Raw genomic sequence first — 21014 nt, 5'->3', positions numbered from 1 at the left:
TACTTTATGTTTTTAAGTGGTTTTTATTATATCAACATTATAACAGTGGATGTATGAGCAATTGTTGGGGAATTATTATTCTCGAAGCCTAAACGAACCCTTTACAAAAGTTTGGGCCCCTCTAGCCCAACCGGTTTACCAAGTCTAAATGACCCTGGTCCTAAGAGTTTGGGATCCAGGTGGCCTCTATCAAAGGAGAAATGGGCTCGAAAGTCCAACTAAGACCTATCCCTAATCCAAGAAGAAGGCCTGTCGGCCGAGCTCAATGCATAGGGCTCAACCCACTTCATGTCAAAAGATGTGAAATCGCAAGAATCCGAGATGCTCAGTTACATTTCACAAAGGTGTCTCTAGTACGGTCGTTGGTGTACACGTTTCGATGATTATCAAAAGACTTGCATTCCGGGACATGCAGTAACCCACGTTTCAAATACCACAATCAAATATATATTCTCCCTCATTTCAAGGGATTAACTGTCTCATCTCTTCAGTATAAATGTAGGCCAACCTCCAGGTATTAGCTAGCAAAAAAATTGTTATTATTGAAGTGTCGTTGTTATTATACAAAAGAAATTGACTTTAGCATTGGAGTGGGACCAGTTGGCACCCTTAGCAAGCACTCTTATTGCTATACTGTTTTGCAAAAAGAGATCAGAAACATATTCAAACAGCTCATGTCGCCTAACCGGAAATTATATTAACAGCAATAGAGTAGGGTTCTTATACTTCTTTCATGAAGAGATTCCTAAGCACCACACGCAGAGGCTGAGAACTTGTATCTAAAAAACTCAAAACATTAACAAACAATTTTTCTGGCAAAAAAATTTAAAAAACTACTTTCATCTTTTAATTTTTATGTCGCATCGAAATATTTTTTCAACTAAAACACAAAAAAATACTCCTCCTAAAAATGTTATCAAACACCACCTGAATCATTCGCTGGAAACATGAGCCTTAAACCATTTGCCGACTTAGATTGTTATGATTATGTATTGGGGAGGTATTTTGCAATAAAATCCTATCAACTTGTTAGGGTTAGGGGCCTAGGGCAATGGCAGAGTTGGGAATTCTTTTAGGGGCTCTTCTAGTTTGCTCTGAAGTGCCTTAAAGTATTATTTTTTTTAGTAAATTGTTTTATCTCATGCAACTGATAATAACTTACTTTTTCTAAGTTGACAGCAGTTTATGCACAAGTTAAATGAAAAAAATACGAACTTACTTAGATATCGAAAATTTTCCCTTGACAAATAACCAATTCTCTGTTTTTGTTTTTGCTTTTAGAAAGAAGAAAAAAAAGAGCAAAAAAAACTGAACAAGTAAACGGATAAAGAAAAGGAAAAACAACAAAACCATTACATCAACGATCTACATAATGTGCTTAGAAAAAGAAAAAAAAAATCAACACCATGTTGCCTACAAATAATAATAATAATAAAAATCAACATCATTAACAAGAATCAACATTTGCTTTCACTTAATCACATGTCTACTCCAGAACAACCTAGGCAGCCTAGCAATTTCGAGGTTCGCCTTTTAATAAAGCAAAGCAATGTTCAACGACGAAGGTTGCTGCATATTAAGGATAGGCCCTCACGCTCACCAGGTCTAATTCAATCCAAGTTAGCTAGACCTAGCATTCCTGACAAGTCGCACATGGTGTACATTTATTAATTCGGTTGGACTTAAATTATTATGAAATGACACATTGCTCATCAAATTAAGTTTCTTACCGGTAGAGTGTAGGTATAACATTCCAATCTTATATTGAAAAAAGATGAGTAGTTCACATAAAATAAGTTATTTATAAAAATACTTATAGGTACTAAATCTTACATTGCCTAGTTATTAGATGAAACTAAACTTTATAAAAAATTCTACAAAAAATTTCAAATTGACTAGTCTTTTTGGAGGTGATAGCATAGATGTGGTTAGCGCTTTTCTTTGGGTCGTTACAAATAGTATTAGAGTCACCTAGTGGTTCTGGAGCACTGTATGACGTGACACTGACGAGGACGTCAAGGGTTTAGGAAAGAGTTTGTAACACCCTCGTCCTATATTGAGAAGAGATGAATAACTCACATAAGTGAGTGGTTTATAAAAATACTCATGGGTGCGAAGTCCCACATTGACAGTCCTTTTGGGACGATAACACCGATGTGACTAATACTTTTCCTTGGGTCGTTACATTAGGACCGCCAAAATTGGATAGTGACCTATAAATATTAGATTAATGAAGGAGCAATTTATCGAATAAGAAAAGACTAGTAATTCAAAAGAATTATTTTCATCAGAAGGTTGAGGTGTAGTGGAAGTTTTTTATTTTCATCTTGCAATTCAAAAGAATTCATCGCATGAATGAATGGAGCCGTGTGGTGAGGGCAGAGCAGAGGAGTCTTTGCCGCTACTGTAAACATCTATGGCAACGATAACTCTGGCCAATCCAAATATTATCTGGTGCTCATCTTCGATTCACTGTACAACCTCCAATAAATTCTACTAGAGGATCCAACTGCTCATTCCACTTTGAGAACAATCTTCATGAATTCATAGATAAAATAACTTATTGAAGCTGAGGGAAGTACCTGAATATGCAGAACGTAAACAAATAAGAAAAATCAACAGAACCTGGTTAGCAAAATATAAAGAAAATGTGAATAATGAAAAGGAAAAAGGAAAAAGAAACCTTGACAATTCATTATTATTATATTAATGACATACATAAATACATTGTGCAAACTAACTTGGCATAAATAGATGGCAAAGAAGCACAAGTTGACCATGATAAATGACGGTAAGCAGATAACAAAAGCCAAATTTGAGGAGAAGGCCTACTGTAAAGCCACACATCTTCCAGAGAAAACATCACATATGAAATGGCAGAGCAGGGAGAATATAGGAGGATATGCTCCTATGGAAGAGAGACCAACTAAAGAAGCAAGGCCAGCTTATAATCCTTAATTTTTTTGTAGTTGCCTATGATGAAATGGTGTAATTAGTTCTCAGACCTGAGGTCAAAAGTAATAACTTCCAAAGCCATTATACCCAGAAGATCCGAAAAGGTATAGTATGATTACAGTTTTGCAGTTTTGATAAAACTAGCCAAAGATTTTTGTCTTCAGGTCTAGGGGCACCTAACGACCATATAAACCTTGCATAGAACACCAAATGAGTAAATAGAGTAGATCAAGATTTTTGTAATACGTGCCTGTAGCAAACTGGGAATGAGTCCTGCATAGAGAGCTGTGATTCCTCCCTGCTCAACTATCTTCACACCAGTTGCCAAAGCACCCAATTTAGTTGCCCGGACTTGCATTTGAAGGTGCTTCCTCACAACTTCAAATGGATATGTTGCCGCTTCTGCACAAGCACCAGCAACAGCCCCATATAGTAAGGTCCTAGCTGGTCCCAACTCAAGCTGGTCAAAAGCGTTCAGTTCCTGCCCGTGCTGGCTCATATTCTGAATTCTCTTCTTTCCTTCTGGTGAATGCAGATATGCTGATTTCAGTATATCATACACACCATAGAAAACTGCACCTGAAGGAGCCATACTTATAATGGAAGGTACTAAGCCCTTGTAAAGAGAAAAGAATCCTTCGGTTCGTATCATGTGGCGGAAAGCACCAATAACACCACCCAAGGCTTCCCCACCAGGTGCAACCATCTTGGTCCGGATCTGAAAGATACAGCATTTTAAAAATTTTGTAGGATTTAAAGGCCAATGTAAGCTGAAATCAAGTAGGAGAACTAACTGCATATGCAAGAATTATTATAACTTTACTACTTTGAACATAAAAGGCACACCAAAGGGCAGTAAACAATTTGATCAGATTTAGAAAAGAAGAGAATGGAAAAGGAAGACTAAATCCCAAATTGTCATATACCGTATCAAGTGGTAAACAGAGGACAGTAGCAGTAATTCCAGCAGCAGCACCAGCAATAAACCTCTCAAAGTTTGTAGTTTCCTCATTTGCCGACAGTTTGAGCAATTGTTTTCTGTATGTATCATAAGCATAGAAATTAACTGCCTTAAATGGAGCTGTACGAAGAATGTTGACAAGGTTCCCCTTCCAAAATCCTCTCAGGCCCTGAGAAGCTGCAATAGTCTTAACGAGTTCAAAAAGATGCTTCTGTTCACCACGAAGTATATATTCCAGCTTCAGTCTCTCAAGTGGGGCAACAAAGGTTCTGATATCAACAACATTCAACAACACTCGTGTTAGAAATTATTAAATGGTAGCAAAAACAAATTGATATGATCTGAAAACTAACTACTTGCTCCTTAGAAGATATTCATTAGTCAAATTCTACAATTTCTTGAATAAAACGTAGAGGTCTCGTTCAAATTACTAAATCAACAGGAATCCATTTCTATGAGGAAGGCCTCACTAAGTGCCATGAAGCATAGCAAAACCAATAGTCCATGTTATATAAAAATGTATAGACCTGACATCAAAATACACATAATACACCAGTTAAACTAGTATACATGCAATATGATCCCTGTCTCAAAATTTTCCCCTGCATAAATCAAGAGTGTAAGGGGTTTTTTATTTTTATTTTTATTATTATTATTTTTCACATATATCGAATACGTTGCTCACATGCCTAATACAACGCATTAGAAACACGTCGTTCTATTTTCAACTAAATTAAATAGCATATAAAGGATTAAGAAGTAGACGAAACAGTTTATATCAATCGCTGAAGCATCATATCATCGATCCAGGAATAAATGAATGGAATTAAAGAGCATGTGCACAGTGCAATTACACAAGAGCTAATCAATTTCCTACCTGGAGACCATGGCGGCTATAGCACCTGACCAGAGATGCTTGGTAGTGTTCACGGCACGACCTCCCCGTAACCTAGCCTTCTGTTTCTTTCCTCGCTCAACAACCGCGTCGCCTTCCTCACGCGTCGTCGCCTTCTCGGGACCCTCCTCTCTGTTTTGCACCAAATACACCTTCGATTCCCGAACAAACCCATCACTCTTCAAGCTCACCGTCAAAAACCCAACGCTCTTCTCTCTCCTCAAAACCACCGGTTTTCGACCACAAGTACTAGAAGAAGCCGAGCCCGATACGCTAATCGAAGAACTTGTGGACGAAATTAAGTTAACGAATGAAGAAGGAATTGCGGGTTCCAGAAACAACCCGCCGCTAACAAATACACTCAAGTTGGAATTTATATAACAAAACAAATTTGGAGAATGAGAGTGAGAGTTGCTAAAGCGGAGGTCCAGTCCTAGCAGCATTTTGCGAGCGAAATGGTGCTTGGGAAAAATCTAGGGTTTTGAATGTGGACGACATGAGCTTTTAAGCTTTGTCATGAGAGTAGCGATAAGGTTGGAGAATACGAGGGAATGGGATAAGCTTTGTCGTGAGAGTTGAAGCATTGGAGAAAGAAAATGGCGGATTCGGTTGCTTTGCTTCCATCGCCGCATAGTACAATTCTCTCCAAAACTGACTGGAAAGTCGTTTCCTTCTTGATTTTTGATTAGTACATTGAATATATTTTTTCTGAACAGTATATTAAATCGTTTTATCTCTGTTTTTTTCTCAACCTTTTCTTTTTATAATTTTATTAGTGGTCACAGACTCACACTTTGTGTTAGTAGTGTTGCTCTAGTGGTAAGTAGCAGTAGCAATACTACTTTTTTTTTTTTTTTTTTTTTTTAACAATGTTGAAACTTCTTCATCGATAGAAAACAACTGATCCTTAAAAAATTATCTGTCCCTAAGTAATGCATGCAAAATACAACGAAGTATATCCTCAAACTAAACTAAATCAACAACCTTACTAGATACCTCTTTTGCTAAACAATGGGCCACATTAATAGCTTTTCTACCCACAAAACCAAAGTTGCATACCTGAACCCTTGCATTTCTGAAATGATTCCCTCAATAAAATGGCCAGCCGTTGACAGATTTAGAGAGCCATGATTAACATCATTTACCACTTGCTTAGCATCCCTTTCAAGAAGAACATTGAAGAAACCAGCCTGCTTACAAAATAAAATAGCTTCTAGGGTTGCCATAGCTTCAGCCACATTCGGTGTCGTCACAACCTTTTTCGTGATAGCCCTTGCACCTAAAAAATTACCATGTTCATAGCCACAATCCCAATACCAATATGATGCTCCTTAACTAGCAAAGAAGCATCCCAATTCAACTTTATAATTTCTGCAGGCGGAGGTTGCCACCCCTTGTGTAATAAAAGATAATTAGATTGCCCCCCAAAAATCACAAAAGCCTCATCTTTTTTATTGTACTTGCGGAAATCATCAAGAGATTCCATTGATTCCTTGAAAACAGTTTGAGGGGGAGTGAAAATATTATCAAAGATAAAAATATTTCTTCGTAACCAAATTCTTCTAGAGATCACTACCATAAGATCTAAATCTTCAGATGAGAAGCGCTCTATACGGTACTCCAAAAGCGGCATAAAATTATCTCCCATGAAAGAACACTTCTGAAATGACACTAAACTCCCACCCCATACATCTTGAGCAGCTAGACATTTCCAGAGGACATGAAAAACTGTTTCAGATTCACTAGTACAACAAGGGCACAATTTAACGCCTAAATAAATTGCTCTTAGTGGGAAGTAAATCATTACACGCACGCCACATGAAAAGCTTTACAGGGTTTGGAACTCTCAAATTCCAAATAACATACCAGACTTGCAGTCCGCCCGCCTCCTGTGATGTACCACCCAAATTGCGAGCATTAATTTCCATTCCCAAGTGATATGCACTTCGCACTGAAAAAACTCCATTCTTTGTACCTCGCCACACAATTCAATCCGATGGAAGAGTAGGACTCAAAGGAATAGCAGCAATAACCTTAGCCTCTTCCAAACTGAAAACAGCATTAATAAGTCTAGTATTCCACCCCCGTAAATCAGAATCAATAAGAGTTGAAACAGCCGAATCTGCAGAAATCACCCTTGGGGGAGACTGTACCAAAAAAGAAGTAGGTGTAGGCAACCACTGTTCGTTCCAGATGTGAATACTCTTCCAATCCCCAACCCTCCACACCAAACCTTCTTTTAATAAATCTATTGCAAACAACAAACTTCTCCATACAAAAGAAGGCTGAGTTCCCACCACAGATGACAAGAAAGAATCACGAGGGAAATATTTTGTCCTTAGGACTTGAGCTATAAGAGATTCAGGATTTTGCATAAGACGCCAACCTTATTTAGCAAGTAAGGCTTTATTGAACATAATAAGATCCTGAAAATCGAGCCCCCCAATAGATTTGGATCTTCCCATTTTTTCCCAGCTCATCTAATGTATATTAGCCTCCTTAGCCATATGTTCCCACCAAAAACGCTACATCAAGCCCTCCAACTCTTTATACAAAGTGGCTGGAAGCTGGAAAACACTCATACTGTAAGTAGGAATTGCCTGCACAACAGCCTTCAATAGTACTTCCTTTCCAGCCTAAGATATAAATTTAACCTTCTAATTATTTAATCGCTTCTGAACCCGATCTTTGATACTACTAAAAGATTGGATTTTTGATTTGCCGATGTAAGAAGGCAAACCAAGGTAAGTATCTATTCGTTGAGCCTCCATAAAACCAGAAAACAGTAAGAATCTCCTATTTTTTCACATCAGTTGTGTTCCTGCTAAAAAGGATTGAGGTCTTTCAAGATTCAATTTTTGTCCCGAACCAGCTTCATAGACTCCCAGAATCCTCATTAATCTCCTCCATTCAACTGAATTTGCTTTACAGAAAAGCAAACTGTCATCTGCAAATATCAAATGACTCAACCGTGGGCCCCCGGGGGAGGTAGGAACACTTGTGATAATACCCGTATCCACCGCTCGATAGATTAAAGAACTTAAAGCTTCAGCACAAATTATAAAAAGATAAGGGGAAATTGGGTCACCTTGCCGAATTCCCCTGGTAGGTGAAATGTTGCCCACTGGATTTTCATTAACCACCACTAAATACTGAACTGAACGGACACAACTCATAATCAAATGTATCCATCTCTCATCAAACCCCAAAACGTCTCATAACAGCTTCCAAGAAAACCCACTCCACCCAGTCGTAAGTCTTATTCATATCAAGCTTCAAACCCATAAAACCGACCTTACTCCACATCCGAGTCTGCATAGAATGCATAGTTTCATAAGCTACTATGACATTATCAGTAATCAACCGTCTAGGGATGAATGCACTTTGAGAAGTGGATATAATTTATGGCAACACTTCTTTAAGCCTATTAGCCAAGACTTTAAAGATTAGTTTATAAAAGACATTACATAAACTAATAGGCCTAAAATCCGTGACCTTACTGGGAGAAGTCAACTTAGGAATCAGAGCAATATTGGTCATGTTTATTCTATTATCCAGCACACTGGTATTAAGGAAATATAGAATAGCAATGCAAACCTCCTTGTGAATAGTTGCCTAGTTTTGTTGGTAAAAACCTGCTGTAAAACCATCGGGTCCCGGGGCCTTAAGAGCCACCATTTGATTCAAAGCAGTACTAATATCATCCATAGTAAACTCAACCAATAGTCTATTATTCATAGATTGGGTTACCCTTCGTTGAACAACCCCAGTACTAGCTTCTACTTCCAAATTTTCCCCTGCTGTAAATAAAGTCTGGAAATAAGAAACAAAAGCCTCTTCAATTTCCCCCTGTTTAGAACACAGTCGCCCATCTTGATCCAGAATTTGCTCAATGTGGCTACTTTTGTTTTTTTGATTTGCACTGGCATGGAAAAATTTCGTATTTCTATTACCATACTTAAGCCAATTCTCCTTAGCCCGTTGTTTCCACTTTACATCTTCTTGTTCAAGTAAAGAATGAATTTCATCTCGAACTTGACACTCTTCTTCTCTCCCTGCCCCTGGATCCTGCATCTTCAAAGTCAACAGTTCCTGTTCTTTCAACTGCAATTTTTCTTTTAGATCACCACCTTCCTTCCTAGTCCACCTCTGGAGAACCCTTTTACACCCTATAAGATAATTTCTCAACTTAACCCAAACATGCTCAGAGGACTCCCTGACCCGCCACACTTGCTTTATCAACTCCCCATAATCCTTATGTTTCTCCCAACTACTTTCATACCGAAACTGTCTTCCCTTGTGCCATATAGTATCCTGATGCCTTGAAAAAGAAACAAGAATAGGATGATGGTCCGAATAGTAACGAGGCAGAACATCAACCGCAACAACATCAAAACGGTGGCACTACTCGTGATTAGCAACGGCCCTATCCAGCCGTTCTCTAGTAATTCCACCACTCGCCCGATCATTGCACCAAGTAAATTTAAGGCCCGAAAAACCCAGATCCAATAAGGAACAGTCATCCAGGGTATTTTGGAAAGCTTCCATTTGTCTTTTGGGACGAATTGAGGTACTAGATTTTTCCCCCAAAGACACAATTTCGTTAAAATCCCCAAGACAGAGCCACGGAGCAGGGGATAAATTCGCCAAATGTCTCAACAACATCCAAGCTTGATACCTCTTTGCAACATCCGGATGCTCATAAAAAAACAAGTAAGTTTCCATTGATCTCCCGCAGGGTTATCACGGACTATAGCATTAATATGTCTGCAGCTAAAATTCTGGACCTCTACCAAAGCAGACTTCTTCCAAAGGAGAATCAAACCACCACTTCTTCCACGACAATCCACAGATGAGTAAACACAACTTGAACGTGACCTGAAATTAACAGATTTGGAAATGTGGGGGCTTGAGAATCTCCAATAGTTGGAGACCTTTGCTAACTGGTAAAGGAGAAGGGATTCAAGATAATTTTTTTAATTTTTAATTTTAATTTTTTTATGTGAAGTTTAAAATACAATTTTTCTTAAAAGTTTAAGTCGGTAAAAAGAAATAAATTTAATCATTTAATTAATATTTAAACACTCTCCTTTATATGTTACGTCAAACTCTCTTTTAATAGGTGATGTTTAACATGTAAAATATTTAATTGAAATGTGAGGTAAATGATGAAGTCAATGATAAAACTCATGACCTTTTAGCTCTGATACCATGTTAAATCACAACTTTTATTAAAAGTTTAAGCTAATAGGAAGATGTAAATTTAATCATTTAATCAATATTTTTAACACAAAATGCGACACCACCTAATGGGAACGATAAAAAAATGAAAGGAAAATTGCACCATTGATCCTTGTGTTGGCATAAATTACAAATCGCTACCTCTGGCATCAAAATTAATTCAGATATTTATGTGATTGACATAAATTACAAATTGCTCTATTTGATATTAAAATTAATTCAGAGATCCCTGTGATTGGCTTAATTTACAAATCGCTCATTGGAATCAAATTTTATTAAATTTTTTGATAGATTTTGTGATTGGCGCCACGCCAGCTTTAATAAGATCAATCATAATAAAAAAAATCTAAATATATTAAAAATATAAATAAATAAAATTTAAAAAATTATCTTTAAAAAAAGAGAGGAGGTAGCTACCCAAGCTACCCCTAAGTGCTCGGGGGTGGCCGCATGGGTGGTCCGTTTGGGTGTTGAATTCGAATATTATTCGAATTTACTGTGCAAATTATAAGGTTTGACTTTGTGGGATAAAATTTGAAAAAATTTGAAAAAATTAAATAAAATATAATTTATTTTTTTTTAAAATAAAATATTATTCAGAGTAATATTCCTTTTTTTTTTTTTTTTTTTTTGATTGAATTCAGAGTAATATTCTAAACAAACACACCAGCCATCCAAGTTTAACTCCCTCGTCTGATGGTACACGTGTACAACCCGGTCACTATAAATACGCATCACCTTGGCGCCTAATCTATTTCAAACACACTGTAAAACCAGAACTCAAAGAGCTCCGGAGCTCTAGATTGAGAGAGAGAGGTTCATACACAAATTTCTAGGGATTTATATCTGTAATTGATAAGCTAGGGTTTCCAAGCATGAAGAGCTTGGATCACTTCAAATCCTTAGCAGGATCTGTCCCGGGAACCGGGAAGAGCTTCTCATTCTCTTCGCGTCCTGCTTCGGATTCGGTCTCATCAGGAAGTTTCGCGAACTTGAAGCTCACAGCAGGTTTGATAAGAGAATTTTGGTTGTTTGGCTCATTTTCTGAACATTTTGTGACCTGTGTTGTTGATTTAACTGTTTGCAGAGAAATTGGTTAAAGAGCAAGCTTCTGTGAAGACTGATCTGGAAATGGCGGTATGATAACCTCTGTGTGCGCGCGCTCGTTAATTTCTCAGTCATTGTTCCATAATTACTGGTTTTCCTTTTTATATTTTATGTTTTGTTTGAATTGAATGATAGTTTGGTGCACAATTTTCACAATTGCAGAACACGAAGTTGAAGAAATCCATGGAGCATGTACGTGCCTTAGAGTTAAAATTGCAGAATGCCTTCAATGAAAACGCTAAACTTAAGGTGAAGCAGAAAGAAGATGAGAAACTCTGGAAAGGGTTGGAATCTAAGTTCTCTTCAACTAAGACACTGTGTGATCAACTTACTGAGACTTTACAGCACTTGGCCGGTCAGGTTCAGGATGGTAGGTTTTCTTTCAAGCTCTGGAACCTTTAATATTTGCATATGATCACAGTTGTAATAGTGTCTAATTTGGTCCAACAGCTGAGAAAGATAAGGACTTTTTGGAAGAAAAGCTCTCTGCGAGTTCAATAACTCTTGATGGTCTGAATCAACAAATGCATGGTCTGTCACTGAAATTAGAGTCTTCAGAAGAAACTACTAGAATTCGTGAGTTCCCTCATCCATTTTTTTTTTCTTTTCCTATAAATATCTATTTGACATCCAAAATGAGAATCATCTGAATTATAACACTAAAAATAGAAATAAATTATAGATTTTTTTGCAGAACAGTGCGTTTGCACCATGTTGATCTGGCATTTATTGTGTTTGAATCCTGGTCATAGGTGAAAAGGAACTGGAGGAACTCAAAACTAAGAAGGAAGAAAAAGATAAACTTTACAGAGATGAACTCTGCAGGACTGCCAATCTCATAGAGGAAAAAGGTAAACATTTTGCTTGGCAGAGATTTTAGGTGGCATTTGTCAAAGGCTGACAGCTTGCTCCCTCTTCGGACTGCTTGTTCATACAGTGATTATGAGAAAATATTACAACTGAACTAATTTAGATTGCAGCAGTTGTAGAAGAACATCATTAGGATTTTATTTGGTAATCGTTTAGTATTTTTGAGATTTTTAAGCTTAAGCATCAAAACAACATAAATTTGCATATACTATGGTTACCTATCAAAAAAAAAAATTTGCATATACTATGGTTCACTTCACAGCTCGAAGACAGAAAGTTCATTTGAGGCTATTCATTATGTTTCAGTCTTTCTTCTTGTTTGAGGAATTATCCAATTCTATCACCTATTAAAATTTAAAATTATTGATGCACAATTGGTGTTATACCATCATATGGTTTTATGGTCATAGTCACCATCATTGTGGTTGGTACTACTATTAGTATGTCACCTGATTACACTGTTCATCAGTTAAAATCGAGGTTGTTGTGAATTTTATTGTTATCACTATTGCTGGTTTGTTGCTACTTTAGTTGAGATTAAAATTATTTGACTCTAGGTATCTCTTCTATAACATATTTATTTGAAAGAAGAATAAAACCAAGCAAATTGACCAACCTGGTTGGTGCATAAGCTATTCTAATATGTACATGGGCAGAAAGATAGGCTTTGTGCTTCAGTATATTTTCCCCCATATAAATATAATTTCTTTCATGAGTCTTCCTAGAGCTTCTTTTTTTAACGTTGGGGGCACTATTCGAATAGCTTCCATAGGGGTTCTGTTTGCAGATATATAATTGTACAATATTCCTACTCAAAGAAATCAGGCAAACCTTTGGCACTACTTGAGGTCAAGGAGGGATCAGAGCCCCTAAAGTATGGTCATATCTATATATCAACATGGTTCAAGTTTCTTAAAGACCCTTCTCATCAATATGCCCTGACTTCTAGCAAGGAGAAGAGTTTGCTCAATAAATTTTTTCTATTAAATCTAAGTTGCTTAGCTTTGGTCGCACTCTCAAGTCAGGCAAAATAATATGCTAATCTGCTTGAACCGGGACATTTCTATCAGAAATTCATAGATAATTTGAGTAGTAATTTTCTTCAGGGAGCTGCGAAAGTATCATCTCCTTGGGAGGTTCTTGATATCTTTGCTTTGAACTGAAAAGGAGAGACCATGTTGTTAATGGCATAGGCTGTAAGACTTATGTCTCACGTTATGGCCATTAAATCACAATTGCATCTTTGATCATTTGGATTAGCTTTTGAAGAACTTTTAGCTTCTAGTTGTAATCAGGGGACGCTTCATAATTACATTTGTTCTTGATATTTGCATACAGATGCCGTGATCAAGCAATTTCAGGCAACTGTAGCAGCTAATAGATTGGAGACACAGAGTTTGAACTCTAAATTGGGAGAGGTACACCTTGAGTTGAAACTCAAAGAAGAACAAATTAAACAATTGATAATCACTCAGCAGAACTTGGAGAAAGAAAAGAGTGATTTTCAATTGTGCAAAGGAGACTTAGCTAAAAAATTAGATATGTCGCTCCAAGAGATAAGAAACCTCGAAGGCTTGGTTCATGTGTTTGCTGCACAGTTGGTTGAATTGGACAAGCGGAGCTTGACTTTTTCAGACAAATTTGATCATCTGAACTCTCTTTATGACTCTTGCTTTAAGTTGGTCCGGCAGGAGAAAGAACTTGTTGCAAAGCATGCTAACAAACAGTACTGTCAACTTCATGATAAGTATTTACGCATAACATCGGAACAAGATGCATTGCAACTGGTAAATCAGGAGTTAAACAATAAGCTTATTGAACTTCAGAAATTCCAAGAGTCTGTTACAGCAAAACTTTCAGAGGAGTGCCGTTTAGCAGGAGAGAGAATTCGAAAATTGGAGTATGAAGCTGAAACTCTGGTCTCAAAGAAGATTGAAACAGATATTTTAGTCTCAAAATTAGAGGAGAAAATTGATACTCTGTCAGAAAGTTCAAGATCATCTGAGAATAAAATGGTTTGCAAGTTTTGTCCTCTCATTTATACGACAGTTTAGACTTTTTTTTTTTTTTTTTGTACTAAGCTTGTTTCAAAACATGTTGCAGCAAGGTTTATTGCTGAAAATTTCAGAATTAGAAATGGAGAATGAAGACAATTCTGAGAAACTACAGTCAGAGATACAGAAAAAAGTGGAAGAAATAGATATTTTGCAAAAAGAGACTGAGAAAAGTAAGCAACATGTTGATTTGCTGGAGAAACAAGTGAACCAGCTTCATGATCTCTTAGAGGAAAAGGACCGGCTTATTTTGCAATGTAAGGAGCGAGAGAAGAAGCTGCAAGATCATGTGAAGGAGGTTCTGAAAACCAGTTATATCATTTTAATATATGTTGTTCTCTCAAATTTTGAACATTTTTAAGATCTTGTCTGTTGCAGAATCAGGGACTCCTAACTGCTGCTGAAAGTAAACTTGCAGAAGCTAAGAAGCAATATGATCAGATGCTAGAGATTAAACAATTGGAGTTGTCAAGGCATTTGAAAGAAATATCTCAGAGGAATGATCAGGTTTTATACTAAACCATTTACTTCATGCAAACACTTTATGGGTTTGTGCAAGTACCTTTAGACTGACACCAAGCTGAAATTGATTAGGCAATTAATGAAATACGGAGGAAGTATGAGATGGAGAATCTGGAAATCGTTAATACAGAAAAAGAGAAGGTTTATTCATAACTATCAGCAATTGCAATGTGCTTACCTGTGAATCATGATCCTCATCCATTTGAACCTTCAGGCGGACAAACTTGTGGGAGAAATGGAAAGAAAATGTGAAGAAAAGCTCAAACAATGCAAAGAAGAATCAAGTCAATACTTGATGCACGTTAAGGAGGAACACGCTGCTCTGGTATGCATCAGAAAGTATTGAGTCTTTGATCATTCTCTTTCCGCAAACGATGCTTTCAGTAACATTGGATATGCTATCTTCTGTTATTATTATTGTAAGTTAAGACGAGTTAATTCATCTCAGACATGTTATATTTTTTCTATGCAACCGGTCTTTATAATGGTTGGGGATCAATTCTTCTTTATCTGCTAAAAACTTCAAAACTCATACATGTTAAGACACCAGACATCCACTTGGTAGCATCTTACTTTTAAATTGATTTAATTAATTTATATCACATTTTAAATGAGTATAGAACTTTTAGTCTTAGGGATTGTCATCCAACTCATTAGATAAGTTTATCTGCAATTTATAGTGAATATAAATGTAAATAATATAACTTCCCTAGTTGAAACTTCATCCTTATCACCAAATTGTAGTTTTTCTGAGTAGGAAGGTACTAAATTCTGAGGGACAATCACCAAATTGTAGTTCTTATGAGTTGGAAGGTACCAAATTCTGAGGGACAAGTGTTGCAACCTTCTTACTATGCTTGCTATATGTGTTTATGTTTATTCCAAGTTTTGCAAAAGAAGCCTGCACAAATAGTTTAAAATCTTCATTAATGGATTAACCTTGGTCCTGTTCATTGTAGGTCAGTCAAATTCAGCAGGAGCATGACAGGAAGGAACTGGCCCTTAAACCTGACCACAGTGAAGAGCTAAAATGTGCCCAACTTCAATCTGAAAATGAATTGAGAGAGGTAGATTAGTTTCAAATTAGGATCAAGTTATTGTCATTTAGTACCAAAAATTGCTACAGTAGCTAATACTTTGTGAGTTTATGTAGAAAACAATGTCACTCAGGAATGAACATGAGGTTCAAATGAGAGCTTTGAGGTGTGAGCTTGAAGATGAGTGTAGGAAGCTGCAAGAGGAGTTGGATCTCCAGAAGGCCAAAGTATATATTTTCCCTGAAATGCTAATCTGATTGCATTATCTCCACCTTATTTTAATTTTGTTTATATTATATTGCAGGAAGAAAGGCAGAGGGCTTTATTGCAATTGCAGTTGAGAGTTATGGGTGACAAGCCACGAGAGGACCAAGAAGTGAACTCAAAAAAGGTTAGCTACTATAGTCAATAGATTTCTCCCACGTTTGCGGCCTTGTTCTGATGCAAAGATACTAATCTTTGTCAAATAAGTTGATATGACTGTCCTGGGATATAAATTAAGATATTACTTAGTCTGTTGCATCTGTTTGTGGTATTTGTTAGATAGTTAAGATCATTAGTTTATCAGTTAAATCACATAGGAGAAAATGGTAAAGTTATAAATGCTTAGAAGTTTGTAATAGCTTTAGAGTTCAGCCTTCTCATTCAGCGCTCAGAAAGGTTTTTATATCCAAAATCAAGATTGATTTTTTCATTTAATACAAAATTTTGTACTGCATACTTTTACAACGATTACTGGAAATTATCTTTCTTATTCCCAACTCCCAAGGACTTTCTGATGTTGCACCAAGAAAGGTTGAAAAGGTCTGCAATATCTGCAATACTTTAGAGACATCGTTTATTAAATGGAAATATAATATTTACAGATATTTTAGAATGAGTTTAGATATTCTTTTACCAGTGGAGGTGAGGTGGTGCATGGAATGTCTTTTGGATTAGAACTAATTTCAAATTGTGGCAGATGTAACATAATACTCATATTCTATATGACAGGCGGCAAAGCATATTGTAAGTTTCTTTTCTGGTAGGTTTGGTGTTAAATTTATTATGGATGAATTTAATGCAATGAAAATGCAAATGTATAGCATGTTACCATCCACAACATGATCAAATTGATAATTTTACTATGTTGCAGGATTACTCCACCTCATCAAGCAAGATGAGAAATTCTGGAGGCATAAAAAAAAGTCAGCATGCTCTAGTAAGACAGGAGAACGAAGAGAAGGTGAAACAGAAAAACGACAGTTCATTTTGCTGCCTTTGCAATAAATTAGGCTTTTGCCAAGTTAAGATATGAAAGTCACTTTTGGTCTGTCTATCTTTTGAGAATAGGATTCTCCCTTCTTGGGAGCCGCACAAACACCAGTATCAAAGCTGCTGAAGAAAGTGGAGAATTCAAACACTGGAGACGTAAGGAGTATTCCTAAGCATCATAAGAAGGTTAGTCACTTCTGTAGAGTGTAGATCCAATTTTTCATTTTTTTTTTGCCATTCCAAGTGATACAGAGATACCACTGTGTCGGGATATCTTATCCATATTTCCAGGACAATGGTTATCTCCAGCAAAGATTTGAAGTTCAATCTCTTTTTTTAATTGTCCACTTGGACCAATCCACCCGCTTGGCTTCTTATAAGTCTGTGTTTGCGTTTCTAAATAATTATAATACTTGTTTGTAAAAGCAATTTGAGTTGTAGGAAAGGAGAATGAATATCGGTGTCTTGTTATTTGACAGTTCAAGATGCTAATATAGCTTAACCCTATATTTTGGCTGCACTAATACATACTCTAACCTCTTAAGATGTACTTTATTGATGGCAGGTAACTCACCATGAATATGAAGTTGAAACTTCTAATGGACGGACAATTACAAAACGAAGGAAAACAAGAAGTACTGTCATGTTCGAGGTATGTACCCTGCCATCTGGCAGCACCTTTTAGCCTAAGAAAACAAGATACATTGTATAACAGATTAGCTTCTAGCCTTGCTGATTCCTCTTACATGAATTTCCTGGTGCTGAATATACTCGTTCTGTTATATCAGGACCTAATGAAACATAAAAAGATGAATACGCCAAAAGCCAATACCCCCAGAAGTATTGTCAAGGTAATTAAAATCTAAACTATCTGTTTCTGAACTTCCTTTCTCATTACCCAGAAAATGTTTTGCACCATTTTCATCCAACCATTTCTGCTTGCAAAACACCTATTGTGGTGGAGCCAAACCATTAGAAGATAAAGCAGTAATACTCTTTACAGACTTTCTTCCGCATGTTCCATTACTTAGAGCTTCTTTAACAATGACATTAGGAAGAGAGCCATAAGTGACCATACAAGTCTTGTAATTTTTCATCCATGAGTTGTTTGTTTCTTCTGAGTGGATTTTTAGAGTATTCAAGCTGTTTCTATGTAGTACATGTGTGTGGTGGTAAACCATTTCTAGGATATACTTTACTGTTAAATACTTTCCCATGATACTACAATTCAATATTCAAAGCTCTTACATATTACTTGCTTATGCAGGGAGTCAAAGAAGGAAGTCATCCACATCCTTCGAACATAGGCGATTTGTTTTCTGAAGGGTCTCTGAATCCCTATGCAGATGATCCCTATGCATTTGGTTAGAGGTATTTGCAATTAATCATTCCAATGCTGATTTTTATTTTTATTTTATTTTTTTCTTTTTTTAAAATGCCGTGTCTCCTTCATTCTTAACCATAATGAAAACTGCTACCCTTTGAGCTCCCTTTAGCCATTGATCTTTATAAGAAACCAGACACCATACTGTCAAGACATTCAAGTTTTCCTCATCCCAGCCATGCCATGGCAAACAAATACTTAGCGTCCATAATTTAGTTAAATTCCACCGCGAATGCGATCCATAAGAGTTTTGCTGTTTCTAGTTAAGGTGGTTATAGGGGCATGCCCTTAAACCTTCTTGACTTCATAGATAGCTGATATTTTCGATGTTTTAGTGCTTATGTGCTGTGTTCCTTGCCCTTGCCTTTGAAAATAAGACATATCAAGGTACATCTCCACGATTCTGTCGTCACTTTCCTTGTGGCTCAGTTGAATTTACTTTCCTCCTACGGAAGATGAAGCACTTTTTTGAAACTATTAGCAGAAGGGGTGGCTGCAGTGACTAGGGCTTGGGCTTTGGTATAAGTTAGTATAGAGAAAAAGTTAGCTCCCTCCGTTATTGAAAATTTTGAAGGCAATGATTTGGTGAGGGTCCAGAAACTGCATGTATGATATATGTCTCTATTAGATCTGGCATTGCATGTTTACTCATTGCTTTGAAACTGCATGTTGGTGTTTAATTTTCTCAAACTTGCTTTCAGTCACAGGCCCTGTTACTCTTGTGCACCAGTCTCTGATGTCTTCCATGGAAATGTCATCGTGGATAGAATTGGAAAGGTGAGCCAAATATTTATAAATAAGAATAAATTATATGCCTTGATGGGCTTCAGGATTTCAGAATTTTGACAACTTGGTGGGGTATCACCACTTAAACCAAGCTGAGCCTGGAACCTCTTCATTCTCATGAGAATAATTATCAAATAATTATAATCTTGGTTTTTAATTTTTTGATTTCACTACCTCGGACTATCCCACTTTTGCAATCCGAGACCTCTATCCCATTTTCCATCAAATTGATAACAAAAGGCGTGTGACTACAATTATACCCCTATGGTCATATTTTTTTTTAATGTTTGATAATGATGAGGAAAATTGATTTAACTTTGAGAACAAGGTTATGACATGACTTGCGTGGCATTGACGCGATGAGTCATATTTAAAACATATTGCCTCTGTTTCTTGGATGGTCTAGACTCTAGAGTGCTTATCACCAATGTTACTTGATATGATCTTGGTTTGCCCATGTCCAGATATTTCTCACTTTCGTTTTAGCCTTTTAGTTGGATTTTGAATCTTGAGTAATGCTACATATCATCCTTGTATCTCTCTTTTGTCCCCAGAAATTGATGTGGCTCTTAAAATTACCATTGAATTTATGATAAACTATTATTGAATTTTGATCTAACGGTGATTTTAAGAGTCACATCAGTTTTGAGGGAACAAAATAGAGACACAAGAGTGATATGTAGCACTACTCTTTGAATCTTGCTGCAAATAATTATAGAACGATATAGGATTACAGTGTATATATAGTATTGAAGCCTGAGATCAACCTTCTTCATTCTTCCAGGTCAGAAAGAATTCTTTCTGGGGCTCTTTTGAACTGCTTCACTGATGGAAGAATGCCATTGTGTTGGCCTGCCCAAGATATTTGGAGTAGATGATCTCTTAACAGTAAATACGGGAAGATCTCTGCAGTTTCACTTTTCTGGTTCTGTTTGGATCTCTTTGTCACTTTCGGACGTTAAACAATTGATCTTTTGTAAATAACACGTTTTGAGAGAAGGGGGGAGAGGGGGACGGTTGGAGAATGGCATTACAGATTCCCTATACAGAGTGAAATCTGCTCACGATTGAGTACACTATCCCATATCGGTGTGGTGTGATTAGACATCAATTTAGGCGGAAACTCCTCCCTCAATCTTTCACTTAATTTGCAATGTCTTTCAAATTTTTCAATTTTTACGATGTTTCCCCGATTAATCATTAGGGTCGCAATGTCTCCCTCAAGTACTACATATCACTCTTATGTCTATTTTTTGTCTTTCCATAATTGATGTGACTCTTAAAATTATCATTGAATTAAAATTCAATAGTAATCTATCATAAATTCAATGGTAATTTTAAGAGTCACATCAATTATGGGGGGATAAAAGGGAGACACAAGGGTGATATGTAGCATTACTCGTCCCTCTCATTAGGAATTTGTGTTAAAGAAAAATGCTACTTTGTATTTTATTGTCATTTCTGCATCCTTTTATGTTAATGTGGCATTGTCAATTCATTATTAGATATTATTTTTTTTAATTAAGATTAATCTAAAAGTGGATTGACAATGTCATGTTAACAAAGAAGGATAAAAGAATATCAAGTAACATATCTCTAAGTCAAATAGCGAGTGTAATCACCTGACCCATATGTGATGCAAAATGTCGACTATACTTAGAAATTTATAAAAACATAATTATACCCTTAACTTAAAAATCTCCCCCTTCTAACTAAATCGTGACCCATAGCCAAGCTGTGGGTTTATCGTGGGCCATTTTATTTTACTGATTTTTTGCTCTGTTTTTCTAGGAGTGAAAAAGAGGACGGCTAATAATCGCCTTCTAACCGCTAATCACTTAACTATTTTTGTATGCAGTTGAAAAAATCCGCTAATCGCTACCCGCTTATCCATATATTATATATATATACAAAACAATGTCTTGCATAAGGATAGCACTAAGCCAGT

At 36.5% G+C, this 21014-nt stretch overlaps 2 protein-coding genes across 2 annotated transcripts; one reads left to right on the top strand and one right to left on the bottom strand.

Moving 5' to 3' along the window:
• Positions 1-2157: 2157 nt before the first annotated feature.
• Positions 2158-5491, bottom strand: LOC133872016 (probable mitochondrial adenine nucleotide transporter BTL3). Its single transcript, XM_062309521.1, has 4 exons — positions 4794-5491; positions 3882-4185; positions 3206-3673; positions 2158-2582 (listed from the first exon to the last, which is right to left on the bottom strand). Exons 1-4 carry the CDS (start codon positions 5252-5254, stop codon positions 2514-2516), a joined length of 1302 nt encoding a protein of 433 aa, XP_062165505.1. The 5' UTR covers positions 5255-5491; the 3' UTR covers positions 2158-2513.
• Positions 5492-10824: 5333 nt separating this feature from the next.
• Positions 10825-20280, top strand: LOC133871737 (synaptonemal complex protein 1-like). The gene is made up of 20 exons (XM_062309149.1): positions 10825-11060; positions 11140-11189; positions 11322-11529; positions 11610-11735; positions 11912-12010; positions 13368-14044; positions 14133-14381; positions 14462-14590; positions 14678-14746; positions 14820-14930; positions 15565-15672; positions 15759-15869; positions 15947-16033; positions 16778-16867; positions 16975-17082; positions 17462-17548; positions 17685-17747; positions 18164-18267; positions 18982-19057; positions 19851-20280. Exons 1-18 carry the CDS (start codon positions 10928-10930, stop codon positions 18263-18265), a joined length of 2607 nt encoding a protein of 868 aa, XP_062165133.1. The 5' UTR covers positions 10825-10927; the 3' UTR covers positions 18266-18267; positions 18982-19057; positions 19851-20280.
• Positions 20281-21014: the final 734 nt, after the last annotated feature.

This window comes from Alnus glutinosa, chromosome 6, assembly GCF_958979055.1.
Source record: "Alnus glutinosa chromosome 6, dhAlnGlut1.1, whole genome shotgun sequence".
Classification (NCBI taxonomy): Eukaryota; Viridiplantae; Streptophyta; class Magnoliopsida; order Fagales; family Betulaceae; genus Alnus; species Alnus glutinosa.
The sequence above is the reverse complement of the archived record's forward strand: the minus strand, read 5'-3'. Positions and strand labels throughout refer to the sequence as shown.

Coding starts and splice junctions, on each gene's coding strand:
- LOC133871737 (XM_062309149.1), top strand. CDS start 10,928: ATGAAGAGCTTGGATCACTTCAAATCCTTAGCAGGATCTGTCCCGGGA. Junction 14,382..14,461: donor TGCAAGATCATGTGAAGGAG/GTTCTGAAAACC, acceptor TGTCTGTTGCAG/AATCAGGGACTCCTAACTGC. Junction 14,591..14,677: donor TATCTCAGAGGAATGATCAG/GTTTTATACTAA, acceptor GAAATTGATTAG/GCAATTAATGAAATACGGAG.
- LOC133872016 (XM_062309521.1), bottom strand. CDS start 5,254: ATGCTGCTAGGACTGGACCTCCGCTTTAGCAACTCTCACTCTCATTCT. Junction 4,186..4,793: donor ATAGCCGCCATGGTCTCCAG/GTAGGAAATTGA, acceptor TGTTGATATCAG/AACCTTTGTTGCCCCACTTG. Junction 3,674..3,881: donor TCTGTTTACCACTTGATACG/GTATATGACAAT, acceptor TGTATCTTTCAG/ATCCGGACCAAGATGGTTGC.